Source organism: Chinchilla lanigera, unplaced genomic scaffold, assembly GCF_000276665.1.
Source record: "Chinchilla lanigera isolate Chin_1 unplaced genomic scaffold, ChiLan1.0 scaffold00052, whole genome shotgun sequence".
NCBI classification, from domain to species: domain Eukaryota; kingdom Metazoa; phylum Chordata; class Mammalia; order Rodentia; family Chinchillidae; genus Chinchilla; species Chinchilla lanigera.
Window position 1 is genome coordinate 3,804,119 of NW_004955453.1, and position 16,543 is coordinate 3,820,661.

The 16,543-nt window shown below is 43.8% G+C and overlaps 1 protein-coding gene across 6 annotated transcripts in view; it reads right to left on the minus strand.

The window, feature by feature from the left end:
* Positions 1-16,543, minus strand: part of Dis3l2 (DIS3 like 3'-5' exoribonuclease 2) — a 292,479-nt gene that overhangs the window by 245,375 nt on the left and 30,561 nt on the right. For 5 of the 6 annotated variants that reach the window (XM_005395381.2, XM_005395382.2, XM_005395383.2 and 2 more), the window contains 2 exons: positions 9,213-9,365; positions 8,329-8,486 (listed from right to left, as the gene is read on the minus strand). In XM_005395381.2, the coding sequence (XP_005395438.1) occupies positions 8,329-8,486; positions 9,213-9,270 (216 nt within the window). In that variant the 5' untranslated portion in view covers positions 9,271-9,365. The remainder of the gene's footprint in view (positions 1-8,328; positions 8,487-9,212; positions 9,366-16,543) is intronic. The other variant, XM_005395384.2, reaches the window with a different exon arrangement.

Here is a 16,543-nt window from a genome sequence, read left to right on the forward strand (position 1 = left end):
GTCTTCTCATTGAAACCCTCACTCTAAGAACAGGTTATGTGGTTATTATGCCTCGCTACAAAATAATCTTTTTATTCTTTCCCTTTTAAGATCTTTGCAAAACTGCTTGTTTCTGTGGCAATTTGCATTGATACAAGTTGATTTCCAACCTGTAACTTAGGCTCAAGGAAGGGGAAGCATAAGTTTTACTCAGGCCCCTCTGCGGAGCTGAATGAGTCAATAATTCAAAATGGTCCACAACCAGCTCTTAGTGCAAAAGGAACGCTGGCTCCAACAGCCAGGCCACCCAGTTTGCTTTTGACTTCATGTTATTGCAGTGCCAAATCAGGGTCCGCTTCTATTTATGCACAGGGGTGCATGTGGGAGTACTCTTCAATAGCAGTTCAGAGTTTCAGGCCTTTGCAGGAAGCTGTAACCCTCCCAGGTTCCAGCTGCACTCACAGCCCACTGGAACACATGGATGGAAGCAGTTATTTTGCTAACAGCCAGACTCAACAGATAACTTGAGAAAGTGTTTAAAATAACTTCTCCTCCTAAAGCAAATGACTCAAAGATACATAATTAACAAAATAGGTGAAGGCATAAAATTAAGCAGAAAATAATTTAGTTCTTTCACCACTATACCATGGTTAAATTACAAATGTCCATTCCAGGTACACTACTGGAAATGACCATCCAGTCGCTAGTTATTTATCAAGTACTGGCTATAGTCAAAGGCCAGGAGATAGACAAGGTCACAGGCAAAATGATAACTAAGCTTAGTCCTTCTGCAGAATGCCATCAAGGTACAATGCAGCTTACTTTCAGTTAGGGGCTAGGACAGGCTTTAGAGATGGCACCTGACCTTGTCCTTAGGGAACAGCAAACCCTGCAGGGAAATCAGAAAGGAGGATAGTAGAGGTGAGTGAGAAGGCCACCATGGCGCAGGGCTAACAAGGAGGGCAGGACCTTGGGGCCTCTGTGTAAACAGTGCTGAAGCAGGTTCACTTCTAGCACAGCTGGAGCTGCCTGGGAAAGGGGGAGATTTACACTGATCATAAATATTCATCCAGTCAACAAGTATTTCCTAATGACTAGGACGAAAGGCACCCCTCTTGGTGGCTGGAGCACAATGAGAGTAACAGACGGGCTCTACCCTCTCATGGCTCAGTCTAGGGAGGAGAAGACACCCCAAACAACGAAAGTAGATTCACTGAAATGACCTTTTCCACAATTTCACTTTCTAGGTCTAGGCAGTTCTTTTTTTTTTTAAATTTTTATTCTCCCATCATCCTTTCTGGTTCAGTAAATGGTTAGCACATAAAAAAGTACTGAGATGAAAATGTTCCTGCTTTGAATGTGCCTTTAGTTACAGAGAATTCAGAAGCCAATTATGGGCCCAAGCAGCCCAAGGCTGCTTCTAGGCTCTAAAAGAAAAAGACATTCAAAGCATATGAAAGATTGTATTCTTGATTTTCTATCCCAAACTTCCCAATACAGAAAAGCATACAAAAAAGGATAGAAGCTTTGTTCTGGAACAGCATTTGTAAATTTGATAGGAGCACAACTCTTAACAACTGCACCAGCTGGGCATGGTGGTATACACCCATAATCCCAGCACTTGGGAGGGTGGGGCAGGAGGGTCATTGCAAGTTTGAGACCAGCCTGGGCTACAAAATGGGCTCAAGGCCAGCCTGAACTGCATAGCGAGACCCTGTCTCAAAGAGACAAAAAAAAAAGAACTGGACCTCAGGAAGAGACCCTGGAGAACACAGTCATACTAAGAAAGAAGCTCCAACAGCAAGGCCTGCAGCAGACTAGGGCCACCCGATGGCCTGGCCTGATGGAGAAGCTGCCAAGAGGGCCTGCAGAGAGAGATGACCGAGCAGCTGGAGCAGACTCCCACAGGTGCTTTGCCTTCCTGCTTTCTAGCCAGCCCTGCGCCTCACCTGAGCCCCTGTCTCTCCTTCCTAACCCTCTCCTGTGCCAGGAACCTGACTGGTGGGGAGTCTGGCTCTTCTAGCTCAGACTGCTCCTGCAACTCCTTGCCAAACCAAAGCCTGCCCGTCCCCAGCTTATGGCTTCCCTAGGGTGCTCTCAAGGGACTCTGTTTCTCTCACACTCATGGATCCCCGGGGCTGGGGGAAAACTGTCTGCTCCTTGCTTCCCAATCATGCCTTTAATTTTTTTCCCTCCATTTTCTTTCAAAAATTCCAAATCCTAGAGGTTTTGTCATTAGCTCCCGCTATATTCCTTGATGCTGTCATCTTCAAACTTTCTGCTCACTGCCCTAATTCACTAATGTTTTGGCTCAGAGCTCACAGACAACGCCCCCCAATCCTGAACTCCTTTGAGATTTCCTGCCTATGCCAACAATGAGGCCACCCCAAACCGTCGCTACAACCACGTTCTCCTCCCACCAGCCATGTCCACCGTTTGTCCCTTATCATCAGCACTAGTTACACTACTTCCAAACACAAAAAGCCAAACATCAGCCTTTCTGATGACACTCTTCTGTCCTTCCAACTCGCTGTGGAAACGCCACTTCAACAATTCTTCACTTTCACCAAGACGGCCAAGCCACAGCCCAGACCACATTTTACTACCCATTGTCCTCTCCCTCAGTGTACTCCCTCCCATGGCTCCGCAGATGCCATGGCCTGCCATTCCTCTCACCTCCCAGACCTCGGGTTCTGGGCTTCTTCCTCTTTCTCCTCAACCCAAAAAGCCCCCGTCTCCACTCGCCCCCACTATCTGCCTTCTCCCGCCTACACTTGCAGAGCTGAATGGTACTGTAGAAAAATACCACATAACTGGGCTAATTAGTCCAAGTTGGCAATCACAAACATGTTTTATTTGGCTTATAGGATGTTTGAGAATGCTTAAACTGAGGAATTTCACACATAAAAAAATATGTATTTTCTTGAAAAAAATTGTAAGCTCTAGCAGCTGTGGACAGCTATGTGCACATAGCAGCAAAGACCTGAGCTGGAGAACAGACGCCCCTCTGACAGCAATAAAAAACGATCTCAAGGACCACTTACATAGGTGCAGCACAGGCCACACAGTGCACACAGAGCTTTGTATCTGTGAACTAACTTAACCCTCACAACAAGTATATTATACTACACTATTGTCATATTCCAGCAGACAAGAAAACTGGGGCGCTCACCGGGCGAGTAAGTGGTGCACTGCCACACAGCAAGCCCCTCGGTCTCCACGGCTCTCAGCCACGGCAGACGCCACCCTGCTGCCATAGCTGCCACCAGGGCCTCTTCACTCATGTGTGCTACCCACTCTCCTAGTCTCCCACAGTCAGCGCCACGTTCCAATCCTCAGTCTCCCCGTCTTAGTTATGGCAACATCCAACTGCTGCATTTAAACACTTGGGAGTCATCCTAGATTCCTCCCCTTCCTCCCCTTCCACATCTAATCTGTCAGTATGTTGTGTCAGCTTGCGCTCCAAGTCCACCCACTTCTCCCTGTCCTCACTGCCACTGTCCCTGCCTGCATCCCTGTACGTTCTCGCCTGCTTTACTCTGATGGCTTCCTAAGCAGTCTTCCAGCTTCCACTCTACTTTCTCTATCCCACAATAGCCACGCAGGTGTTTTAAGACATGAAACAGGTCTGTGTGCAGGATGCTAATGCCATTCAGTGACTTCCCTGAATAAAAGTGTTCTCTGAATAAAATCCAATTCTCCAGCACAGCCAAGAGACCCTGCATGGGCTGCTGCCTAACTCTGCAGTTATAATTCCCTCTGTCCACATACGTTCCAACAGGCTTCCTCTTCGCTCCTCAAAACCCCAAGCCCTCTTCTGCTTGCTGTCTTCCATCACAATCTCTCTGCCTGCATCTTTTTTTTATTATTTTAAAAATAAAAGGAGGAAAACAGTAACAGACAGACAACCTTTTACAAAATAGCAAAAGAACAGTACAGAGTTACAAACAAAGTGGTAGGAAATTAACAATGCTTGTTGTATTACATACTGATATTTTCAAAGTGGTTTCTCATGAATACAGACAGAGACACGCAATATTGATCAATCAAGGACTCATTGACAGTTTCTTTCAGCAAAAAAATAGAAGACAGTAGAACAACTATGTTAACTATCCTGTATATACATACATACAAAATTTCTCCTTCTTTCCCTTCTCTTTTCCCACATCCCAACTGCCCTTTCCCCTTGAGTGTTTTCCTATCATTTCACAATGTCTATCATATCTCCTAGTTTAAATTAACGCTTTCAGGTTTTACACTAGTGAAACAATGTGGTGCTTGCACATGTATGTCTGATTTATTTCACTTATGAGTATGGTCTCTAGTTGTGACCATTTACCTATAAAAGCCTCGAGTTTATCTTTCTTTATAGCTGAGTAATATTCCGTTATATAAAAGTACCACAATTTTCTTATGCAGTCCTCAGTGGATGGACATTTGGGTTGCTTCCACAACTTAGCAATTACAAATTGTGCTGCTATGAACATAGGTGCACATAGATCACTGTGATATGATGTTTTTAGATCTTCTGGGAAAATACCCAGCAGGAGGATAGCTGGGTTGAATGGGACCTCTAGACCTAGTTTTCTGAGGAATCTCCAAACTGATTTCCACAGTGGTTTCACCAGTCTGCATTGCCACCAGCAGTGGAGAAGGGTTCCTATTTCTCCATAGCCTTGCCAGCATTTGTTATTGGTTGATTTCTTAATGCTAGCCATTCTTACTGGGGTAAGGTGGAATCTCAGTGTTGTTTTAATTTGCATTTCTCGAATGACTAATGATGTTGAACATTTTCTCATATATTTGTTTGCCATTTTTATCTCCTTGTCTGAGAAGTGTGTATTCATCTCAGCTGCCCATTTTTGGATTGGGTCTTTGAATTTGGGGGGCTGATATTTTTTAATTCTTTATATGTTCTAGATAGAAGCCCTTTGTCTGAGAGACAATCAGCTAAAATTTTTTCCAAGTGTGTGGGTCTGCCTGCATCTTTTCGTAAGGCTTAAAATGTCTGACTCATGCCCGGCCACCGGATCTTAACGTGGAAAACCACCCTCACAGAGGCCTTCCTGACTATTCTCTCCCGTCTGGGTTTCCCTAACAGAAAGGATCACAGTCTGTAATCTCTGCTGGATTAATTTTCCTATATCTCCAGTGACTTTTTATCTTCGTCACTGGTGTACATGCTTGGCATTTTAGGCTGTCGAGAAGTTCGCTCAAGTTAATCAATTAATTAATGTCTGCAGAGTTGAAGTTTTCCCATTGCTCCTGGTACTGAATACTACCTCTCCCTTCAGAAGAAACAGGCATTCTACTATAATGCCACCTCTACTCTTTTCATCTTGAATTCACACCCAGTATTCTCCAGCTGATTTCACTCTTAACAAAGGGGAAAGGTCCTAGAAACCAGCCCATCCTATCCTCTGTCTTCCTAGACCAGGATTTTCTCAGAAGTCCAATAACACCATCACACCAATATTCTCTTCCAGGAGAAACTCTGACATGGCACCTCAGGCAGCTCTGCAGGCTCAGCCTGAACTTCCGTTAGCCAAAGATTCATCCAGATCTGAAATTCTACCATCTTCATACATACAGCTAATTCTACCATCTTCATATATATCACCTTGGTCATGAACCCAAACCGGAACCCCTTCCAAGCATGCCTATCACCCACTAGCTCTCCCAATATCTCCTATAACAACCTTAACACTGCACCCATAGAAAAGAAATGACACATGCTCTTTGATGAGAGAATCTGTGCATTAAAAACACTTCAAAATTGCATGGCCAGACGTGGTGGCACACACCTATAATCCCAGTCCCCGGGAGACTGATGCAGGATTGCCATGAGTTCAAGACCAGCCTATACTACACAGTGAGTTCAAGATCAGTGTGAACTAGATAGTAAGAGCCTGTCTCAGAAACCAAAAAACAAAAACAAAAACCTGCATGTACCTGATCATGTGTTCCTATTGGTCAATTTCAAACACAGAAATGAGATTTCTTGGTCACGGTGATCTCCTCTTCTCTACACAGGGCAAAAGAGTGAAATGTCAAATTGCTGGTCAAGGTATAAAAATATTATTCTACTCCTATTTTAAAAACTCCCTAGTCTCTCTCAATAAAACCTTTTTTCTCCAGCTGGTGAGTAAAAAAGAACGTCATGATATACACAGTCGGAAGTGTATCTGATCACTTAACTTTCTCCAGCAGCACTAACGCTGCCTTTCTTGTCTGGCTTTGTACCATCCCCAGCGAGGCCCACGCACAGCAAGCAGATGGACTGTGTTTCTCTGCCTATGAAAATCTTATTTACAGTGTGTAGAGTTCACACAGTGACCTCATATCTGGAACCTATTCCTCTCCCCATCTGCAAAGAACAACTGTTCCCATGTGTAGCCAACAGAGTCTCATGATGTCACAGGCCAAGAAGAATCACAAACTCTTGGGAATGAGAGTTGTTGTATTGTTGACATTTTTGCTTTGTTTTGTTTTGTTTTAATATCAGCAAAAAAAATCACTTCAAAGGTAAAAATGAACAGAGCAAAAATGAATACCAATTTTGCAATATTATTCTCCCCCTATCTTTGTATAATTCTGTAACAAAATTCTAAGCTATTTCTCATTCAAGTTATAACTAAGGTTCTCTTTACTCTTCTTCAAAATACAGTATTTTGATCTTTATTTGGCCCAATCATAAATAATTATTTATTCAACATAAATTTACTGAGCATCAGTCAAATGCCAGGCACTGGGCTAACTTGTGGAATAAGACATGACCCTGCCATCAGGAAATGAAGGGTTTACTTGGAGAAAGAGAAAAGGAAGAAATGGTAATGGGTTTAAAGTGTAAGTGAAAAGGCTGCTTCATGAAACGGGGAGAAGCTGGCTCTGTGTGAACCAGTGTGGGGCCTTCAGGTAGAGACTGAAAAGGTGAGCACAGTCACATCAAGGCGTGTGAGAGGGTGTTCCCAGCACCAGGAACAGCAAAGACAGCGTCACAGAGGAGTCCCGGGTCACAGTGTAGACGCAAAGTCTACAAGCTCAGGGTGAACGGGGCAGAGCATCCTCAGAGGACGACAAGAGATAGGTGCAAGAACGACACAACAGGGCCTCGTGCCAGAAGCCAGGAGGGCCAGGACACTGCAGGAAGATGGAGCTCAGGACCCGGCTGAGCAGCAAAGAGCAAATGAACAGACTAATGAAGAAAACAATCTCCAAGTACAACTCCCCCTCTCCAAAAAGGGGCCTTGTTGAAGAAATCCAAGCAAAGCTTTTTATTAAAAAGGCAGTGGGATTCCTAGAATCAAAAAAATCAATTCCTTTGTTAAAAATCAGTTTTCTACTCAAGTCTAGGTCAATCAAGAATGCACTTGCCCCACACAAAGATAGGTGATAAAACAGAAGAGATGACAGTATCTATTTTCAGATGGACCCTCAGCCAACAACACAAATATAGAAACTGGGCTTTCAGAATGGGAAAAAGTGAGACACAGTCAACACTTTCAGGTAAGCCCCATACAGAACCATGTGGCTGTACATCTACACTAACCCAAGAGTTGTGAAACAGAATTAGTCCAAAGAATACACAGCCCTGGCTCCCTTTCCAGCCTCCTTACCTACTACCTGCTTGGGCTTTTATGCCCAAGGAGACCGAAGCTGCCTGACTCCACATCACTCCACAGTCCATCTGTCTGTGTGTTCACCCACCAGCTCGCCACCCCTCCCTCCCAAGCATGTGTCACTTGTCTAATAGGCCCATGCTGGTCACCTTGCAGGACCCAGCCCAGGTGGCATCTCTGAGAAGAGCCCTCTCCAAACTTCAGTTCACAATTTCCCCCCAACATTGTCCCATAAACCCTGGTCACCCTTCTATCTGAGCATTTTGTCCCAAACCATCTGTTCACATGACTGTCCCCTGCTGGGCTGCAGCTCATCTAAGTCAGACGTTCTCTGAGCACAGAGCATCTCATCCCGTCCCTCGCAAAAGCACCCCTGGCACGCTCCTATCTGTAACTCTTCCTGGCTCACAGGAGATGCTCAGGAAACGCTGACTCAGCCAAAGCACCCTACTAGCTTGTGAACACATCTGGTAAACCATCAAGCACACAACAAATATTGTCTGTGGCTGTTTACTGTTTCCGTGCAACCTTAGCCAGTCTTCTCGGCCATTCAGATCCACGTGCTCAGGCAAGCTGTACTATTCAAAGTTCCACACATACGGGAGCCTGGGAAGCAGCAAGCCCTGCACTCGTTACATCATCACCCCTAAGCACATAAGTGCAGAACAGGAAACGAGCTGAAGGAACAGTAGATTGCTGCAGGAGCAGTTTGCCAGTAGGTTTTAAGCACCTGGATTAACGTTCCTCTCTTCAAGCCTTCTGAAACATCCTCCCTGGACATGTAGGTTTCAAATATGCTCTTTTTCTTCCCTCGCATGGACTTGTTCTTTGACTTTTTGTCACCTGGCGAAGCACCAGCACCATGTGGGCCAACCGCAGAGGACACACCTAGAAACACAAGGCAGCTATCAGGTCTTTCTTCAAACATCTCTGCATTTTCAAAATGGGAGGTATTGAAGCTGGGCATGGTGGCACACGCCTGTAATCCCAGCACTCGGGAGGCTGAGGCAGGAGGATCATTGCGAGTTCGAGACCAGCCTGGGCTACAAAGTGACCTCGAGGCCAGCCTGAACTGCATAGTGAGACCCTGTCTCAAAAAAAAAAAAAAAAAAAAAAAAAAAAAAATAGTAATAATAATAAAATGAAATGGGAGGTATTATCCTTTTTTGTTATTATCATTATTATTAACATTATTTATAAAAACTAATGAGAATGCAATCTGATGATGATTATCATCACAAAAAGAAAGAAATGGGTAAGAAAACATGAATAAAATATATACAGATGAGACTTGACTTCTAAATAAGCACAACATGCATGGAACAAAATCTGAATAACGGGTTCAGTATGTTTTGCTGTTTATAGCTATAAAATTTTTAAAAAGAGAAATTATTAAAAGATTGTCATTTTTCTAAAGGAAATTAAACAGCTGCCCTCAATATAACAGTAAATTAAGACAATGAGAAACCACACCTAATTCTAGAACAAAAAACACAGCAGAAAATTTAACATTTCACCAGAAGAACTGCAGTCCCCTCCAGTCCCAAGAGCCGCCCTCCACCTCCACTCCCATTCTTCCTGTGTTTCACCCTCCGGACACCATCTTCCTCTTACCACCACCTTTGGGGGTTCCCAGGGACCGGGAGTTCAGCCTGTACTCAGAATGGCTCATTGCTGGTTCCACGGTCACCTCTTCTCTTCAGACCTGGGGTGCCTCCACTCTCAGCTCAGAGTTCTTCCTGCCTTGGACAGCTCAGGTGTCTCTAGCTGAAATCAAAGAGAGACCGTGAGCAGCAGCAGCAGTTAACCCATGGCCTCCTGCTGTCCTGTCAGATTCTTAGTGCTCAGACGCACCCAGAGGCAAAGGTCCCATGGTGCTGTCCTGAGTTCTGGTGTCACCCTCTCCTGGCCAGATCATCAAGCACACCATCTGTGCTGGGTTTCTTTTGGAGCCCTTTCCCCTCACAGGTATACGAGGTTGCTCCTCTGGGGTGCTTCAACTAAACCTCTCCCCAAACAGGGCAATGAAGTGGAAAATAGGGAACTATGCTGTTCCCTTCACCTTAAGATGTGGGAAAATAGGAGGGAATGTGGCTTTGAAAGACAGTATAAAAATCCACCATCTAAAAGCTCTAATGGGTGCTAAAGTGGGGCTCAAGCTGTGGCATTTACTTAAGTTTAACCTTGGACAGGTGGGATACCTCTATGAAATAACTGGAGTGAATTACTGAGAGTTCATCAACAAAACCCAACTCATTAGCAAACCTGATGCCCAGAACTATGCAGACAACCCCAGGTCGCTCACAAGCTTTGACACCTGGCAATATTGTAGTCCCCTATTCCTACCTGCCATCATCCCAGAGAGGTGTCTAATCAGAAGTTCAGGCAGCCACTTCTCAAGAATACAAGGGCAGCTGCCTGGATCAGCACGCTGCAGTCTCAGCCCTTGGCCTTCCACCTGGATAGTGGACATGTCACCACAGCCTCCCCTCCCACCAATTTCCCACATGCAGCCTTCAGCAAATGATCCCATTTCTCTTTAAATGCAGATTAACACTAACTCCAGAGAAGAGAAGCAACAGAGCTAACAGGCCATTTAGTGATGTATGACGTGCTTCAGAGATAAGCAATCCAGCTGCAAGGATGCAGCACAAGAGATGGACTCAGAGAAGCAGCAGGGAGTGGGAACAATGCAGAGAGGGGTCCAAAATGACAGAAGGTTAATCCGGAAATGCACTCATCCTCTGGGCATGATGAAGGATAAAAGGTCACTAGGCTTAAAAATTCATGTTGAAATAACAATATAAATTTGGAAGTGATTAGCACCTTATTATACATATGATGGGGGGGGCAGAATTATCTTCCGATCTGGATTTGTGAGAGAACTTTTGGAAAGATTTTAAGGAAGAACTAAGAATCTGAGAAAGGCACACTCCTGCCTAAAGCAAGCCAAAACAGAGATGCAAACAGAGAACACAGGTAGATTCCTGCAACGTTAAGTCCATTTGGCTGGAGTCCCACCTACATGGAGGGAGGCAGTGACAGGGAGATTAGAACAAGTTGGAAGGTTTAGAATACAGACTGGGTTTTTTAAAGACACGAGGGAGTTGCTGAAGCATAAATGAGTAGAGGAGAAGAATAACCAAGCAGAGTTGTGTTTCTGAAATCAACCTAGTACAGGACTGAGAGTCAAAGGAGGTAGAGAGAGATTAGCAGCAGCTGTGTCTCAGGAGAGACACATAGGGGATGGGGAAGGAGGACCTGAACTGGACTTGTGCAAGCAGACACTGGGAAACAGCAGCCCCTGGCCCAGTGTTCCACAGCACAGGCTGGCACACCTGGCAGCCAGGAAGGGTGGGAAGGGAGCCGGCACATGGCAAATGGATAGGTTTCCAGCTAGGGGGCTGAGAGACAGGAGTATCACTATGTCACAGAGGAGATGAATTCTACTTTAGGTACTATATCCCTCCACGTGGAGCAATCCACCAAATTCTTGGCAAGTGGAGAGCAACTTACAGAGAGAACTTAGCCATCCATCTGCATGAAGATGGTAACCCAAAGTCTTCCAGAATGGATGATACCACCAAGAAAAGACAGAGGAGGGACCAGGACAAGGGATGGTCACTCAATCTTTCCTTCTCAGCGACACAGTTGTTGTGTAGGCCCACTGGCCCTAGAGAAATCCTCAATATGCCTATTTTAACAAAATCAGAGTTATGGTAACTTTTAGGAACACAAAGGAGAATAAGACAAAGAAGCTAATAAAGATGTAGAAAAAGAAACAGCAGAGTCAGGTACTAAGAAAACAAGGAAAGCCTTTCAGCCAGAAAAACGTTTCATCTGACAGTAATTTGGCAAAACAAAGACCATAACAGAAGGCAGAGGAATCTGGTATACATTCTCCAGACCTTTTAGAACACATGTGGCTATTACTTTGGTCACATATAGGTGAATCTACAAAAAGGGTAACAATGTAGACATCAAGGGAATGGATACTGTTCAAACAGGAATGCCACACAGATGTTACCAAGACAAAACTGGAAGTCTACAGTGTGGCCCAGAATGCTGTTGGTACTGTTGTAAACAAGGAAACTAAGGGCAAGATCCTCACCAAGAGAATTAACGTGGGTATCAGGCATATTTTGCACTCTAAGAGCGAGACAGCTTCCTGGAACACATCAAGGAAAATGATCAAAAAAAGAAGGAAATCAGAGAAAGGTGCCCGCATTCAAATGAAGGCCCACCCTGCCCCGCCCAAAGAAGCACACTTGTGAGAACCAACAGAAGCAGCCTGAGCTACTAGCACGCGTTCTTGAGTTCCTGGCATAAGCGGGGGATGCAGCTCTACCACTCAGGGCCTAGTGAATGCCTAAGGTGCTCTAGGCCATGGGTTCAATACCCAACACTGCTCAAAACTGAAGAAAGGTCCTCAGAATTGTAAGAACAGGTTTTCAGTGTTTTTCTTGCTGAAAGATACATGGTATCATGCACCAGGTATATACCCAACTGGCCAGATATTTCAAATGCATATACACTTGACTGAAGAGAGCGCCTTGAAGTCACCATGAGAAAGATATATGAAAATAAATGAAAGGCAATCTATGGCATTACAGTTAAATAAATGATTTAAAGCACCCTGTCCCCACTCCCCTCCAAAAAATGAAAAAAGAAAACAAGTAAAAAAGAGCTTCCAAAGATGGACAATCAGGGTTTGCTCCTGTAGTGAGTGAGCACACAACCAGCAGCCATGTTGGGTAAGATGAAGGCCTGGGGGCAAACTGCCAAAAACCCCCAAAAGGAGGCCAGAACTGAGAACAAGGACGAATCCAAAGCTAAGGAGAATCACTGCCAGACAAGAAAGGTGACGGTACAGAGATCTTGACTCAAACATCCCTAGGACGGCAATATCTGAACCTCCCCTCCTTGCGCAGATGTCGAGGTTTGTGATTCCTCCTCATCCTCTCACAGATCACGTAGATAAGGCTCTTTTAAATGGTTCACCCTTGTAACCTCCAGGACTCCCACTGTGCTCAAGGCAAAAGAGGCACTCAATGACCACTCCCTACGTGGACAGAGGAGTGGGTTTCAGCAAGCACCGAGCACACCAAGGGTCATCAGCGAAGCTATGTTCAAAACAAGTAGCAAAGAAGAGAAAAGAACACAGGTCCAGGCAACAGAGTTGGTAAGAATAAGCCAGATAAGCAAGTAGGAGGTTAAGCCTCACTTTTGGTACCAGAGCCCTGGGAGTTAACTGGGAAGATCCTCAGTGATACAAGATGCTAAGCAGAAAATGACCAAACAGGCAACTTTGTCTTCCCTTCCTGACATTGTTGTGAAGCCCACCAACCCTGGAGAAAGTCTCAGCACGTCTTCCCAACACACTGAAGCACAAGGCATTTTCCAATCCTCACTAACTTCTGGAGTGAGGGCCACAGACACACAGCCCCACTGCCCACTGGCTCGGAAGAGGGGGTCCCACCTTGGAACAGCCAGGCACTCTGAAGCACTGGGCTGGGGTTAAGATAAACAGGCAGTGATGGTCAACATGTCACATGGTTCAAAAAGGGAGGCACGACAAGGAACAGGAAAAAGGCCCTAGACTTGAGAAAGTAAATCTGCACAAATGGGTCTTTGAGACCCCCTGTATTCCCAAAACCTACTGCAATGCACAGAGCATAACAGGTGCTCAATTTTTTAAACTAATGCAGCCTACTTGGGACAAAAGTAATTTTAATAAATGCATACCAATGGGAAGCATGAGGAGCCAAAACAAAAACAACCATAAACTGGGAAAGCACAAGGAGAATTCCACACCCTGGGCATTTTCACAGCCATAGTAATTCCAAGGGCTAAATAAACCACCAACTCAATCAGGAAGGCCAATGTCACTGCTAACCTGAGTCTGCAAGAAGAGTCAGCAGACCAAGCAGAAATGTCACACGGTGAACCAAGGAAGGAAACAGGCAAAATGGCCTTGAGAAGAACTGACCTTTTCCTGCTGGTCTGGAAGGCTATGCACACTTAAGACTCCAAGAGGGAAAGAAAAATGAGAGAGCCACAAAGCAACCCATCACGGGAGGAATGTGAGGCCTTGCAGAATCAAGGAAGACCCAGGGAAGAAGCGAAAACTAAGTGAACTTTGCAAAGCATTCCCTAAGTCATCTCATGAAAACCAGGAACAAAAGGTGGAGCCTCACTGCTCCAAGGAATTGGAACCCAACTTCCAGATAGTCAGACATGGATATGCTGACTGTCTGGAACTTGAAAGGCTGAAAAATAAAAGTAAGAAAGAAAACTAGCAGAGACATCACCAGCCACACATTGCAAGAGACAGACTCCATGGCCAGCCACAGCATCAAACCATATAAACAAATACCTCCAACTCTGGGGAAGAGAGGGAATCAGAATATATGATGAAAAATGTCCAGTTTTCAACAAAAACAATAAGATAGACAAAGAAATGTAAGGAAGAAAAAGTAATTTCAATAGAAACTCCCTGGAAGAGTTTGAATTTTTAAGCTAGCCAACAAAGACACTAGGGTAGATATTATAAATACGTTCAGAAAATTAAAAGAAACCATTTTGTAAGTAAAAGTATGATGGCAATGACTTAACAAACAAAGTCAAGAAAGAGGGACAAGTTACTTAAAAATGGAAATTTCAAGTTGAAAGATAGAATGAGCTAAAAAATTCACTGAAGAGGCGTGACAGCAGATTTGAGATTACAAATGAAATAACAGAATTGAAACAAGATCAATCAAGATTATCTAATCTAAAATGAAAGAAACAGGAAGACAAAATTTTTCATTCCTGTATCAGTCAGGGTTTACTAGAGGAACAGATATAATACAAGATAAACAAATATACAAGGAATTACAAGTTTGGCTTACAATGGTCAGCTACAGAGTTGGATGAGGAAGGGTGCAGAGGGTGTCTGCACAGTGGAGACTGAAGAGCCCGGCCCCGGGCCTGGAGCTCGCTGCAGTGTCGGTGCAATTCCATATCAAAAGGCTGATGGGTCTGCGACGGAATGCTGAAGAATCTACGATGAAGGCCGGAGAGCCAACACCAGAAGGCTGAAAAGTCCAGACGGAAGCCCAACAGTCTGCACCAGAAGCCAGGAGACAACCAAGCTAAAGGAGAAGACTGGAGCTCCTCCGAAGAACCAGCAGCCAATCCTCCCTCAATTCCTTTTTTTATGCAGTCTACCTGCACTGGGAGGATGGGGCTGGTCCTCTACACCCACACCCTCTGCATGCGCTCCTCTTGCATAGGCTTAGGATGAATACAAAGGAAACACCCTGGCTCCCTTCTGAGTCACACACTTAACCTTCTAAACTTCTCAAATTAACACAATAAACAACATCCCAGAAGGGTAAGGGCATGTCCTTTTTACCCCAAGATGCAGAACTGCTGAGTCCCTTAGCCAAACCTCTAGACTCCCCAAGTTGACACAATGTATCAACCGTAACAATTCCAAAATCAGGAATTGTAAAGACTCACTCCATTTTTTAAAATTTATGATGTTTAACCAATGATTTGAGTCTTGCCTCTCTCCTTTCCCCACTGGACCCACATCTAAATAAACTGATAAGAAAGTTCATGTGTACCCCTGCCTGTGGCCCAGCAGGAGATTCAAATTTTGTACTTCCAGGGTACACAGGAAGTCTCTCCGATCTCTTAATTATTACACAGGCCCTGACCACTCTCTGGACTTCACTCAAACCAGACCAGATTCCTTGTATGATTCTACTGTCCCCTATACTCTTCAGTGAGTAATAAATTTTCTCTCAAATTCTCTTGGTATATGGAGTGTTTTCAACATAGACATCCTACCTATGAACTGGGAGGGCTCCATCCCACCTCCATAGGGTGACCACAGATCAGGACATAAAGAGGGGACATCTTTCTGAATCTTATAGAAACAAAAAAATTATAAGGACATACAATGAAAATCTTTATTTTAATTTGATAACTTAGATAAAATGGGCAAATTCCTAGAAAGACACAAGCTACTAAAATGTAAAAAGAAATAGAAAATATGAATAGATATATAATAAGTAAAGTAGCTAAATTAACAATTTTACAAGGTCCAATAAAGGAAAGTCCAGGATCAGATGGATTCACTGGAAAATTCTAGCAAATACTAAAAGAAAACTCTTCTAGAACATAGAAAGAATTCATTCCATGAGGTCAGTATTACCCCAAACCAAAGCCAGACAAAGTCATCGAAAGAAAAACAGAAACATTTTAACATGAGATACTTCCAGTTTTTGAAACTTCTTCCTTTTGGGGGAGAGGGTACTGGGAATAGAACCCATGACTTCGCAATTGCCAGGCAGGCACTGTGTCACTGGGTTATATCCCAGGGCCTAAAATTTCTTCTTAAATTAGCTTTGTTAATTTGTTTCTCTCTAAGAATTTGGTGATTTCATATAAAGTTTCATGGTGGGAGCAGAATCTTGTCTAAAACACCCCCTTTGGTTTTCTTAATACCTGTAATAGTGCTGTTCTTTCTGTAATGATGGAAATTTTGTATATCTCTGTGTTGTCCAATACAGAAACAGACATTCCTTGGTTAATAACTGAGTTTCATTTCTATGGCTAGTTCAATAAACAAATTAGCCACTAAACGAGGAATTGTATATAGCAGTACATTACAATATTCAGAACAAAGAAATGGTCAAAGGAAACTCCAACTTGATAACTTTGCCTTTATTTGCATAATTCTTAAATGTACTGTAATGTATAATACAACACAAAACTATAGTACTATACTGTACAATAAGCAAAAATTATAGTACTATATAAACAAGGTGTACTATACAAAAAGAAGACAATGAGGCTCTATAAACAAGATGTACAAGAAATAAATAATAAATAAACAAGAAATATATCCATCTCTCCCTCTCTCTCTCTCTCTCTCTCTCTCTCTCTCTCTCTAT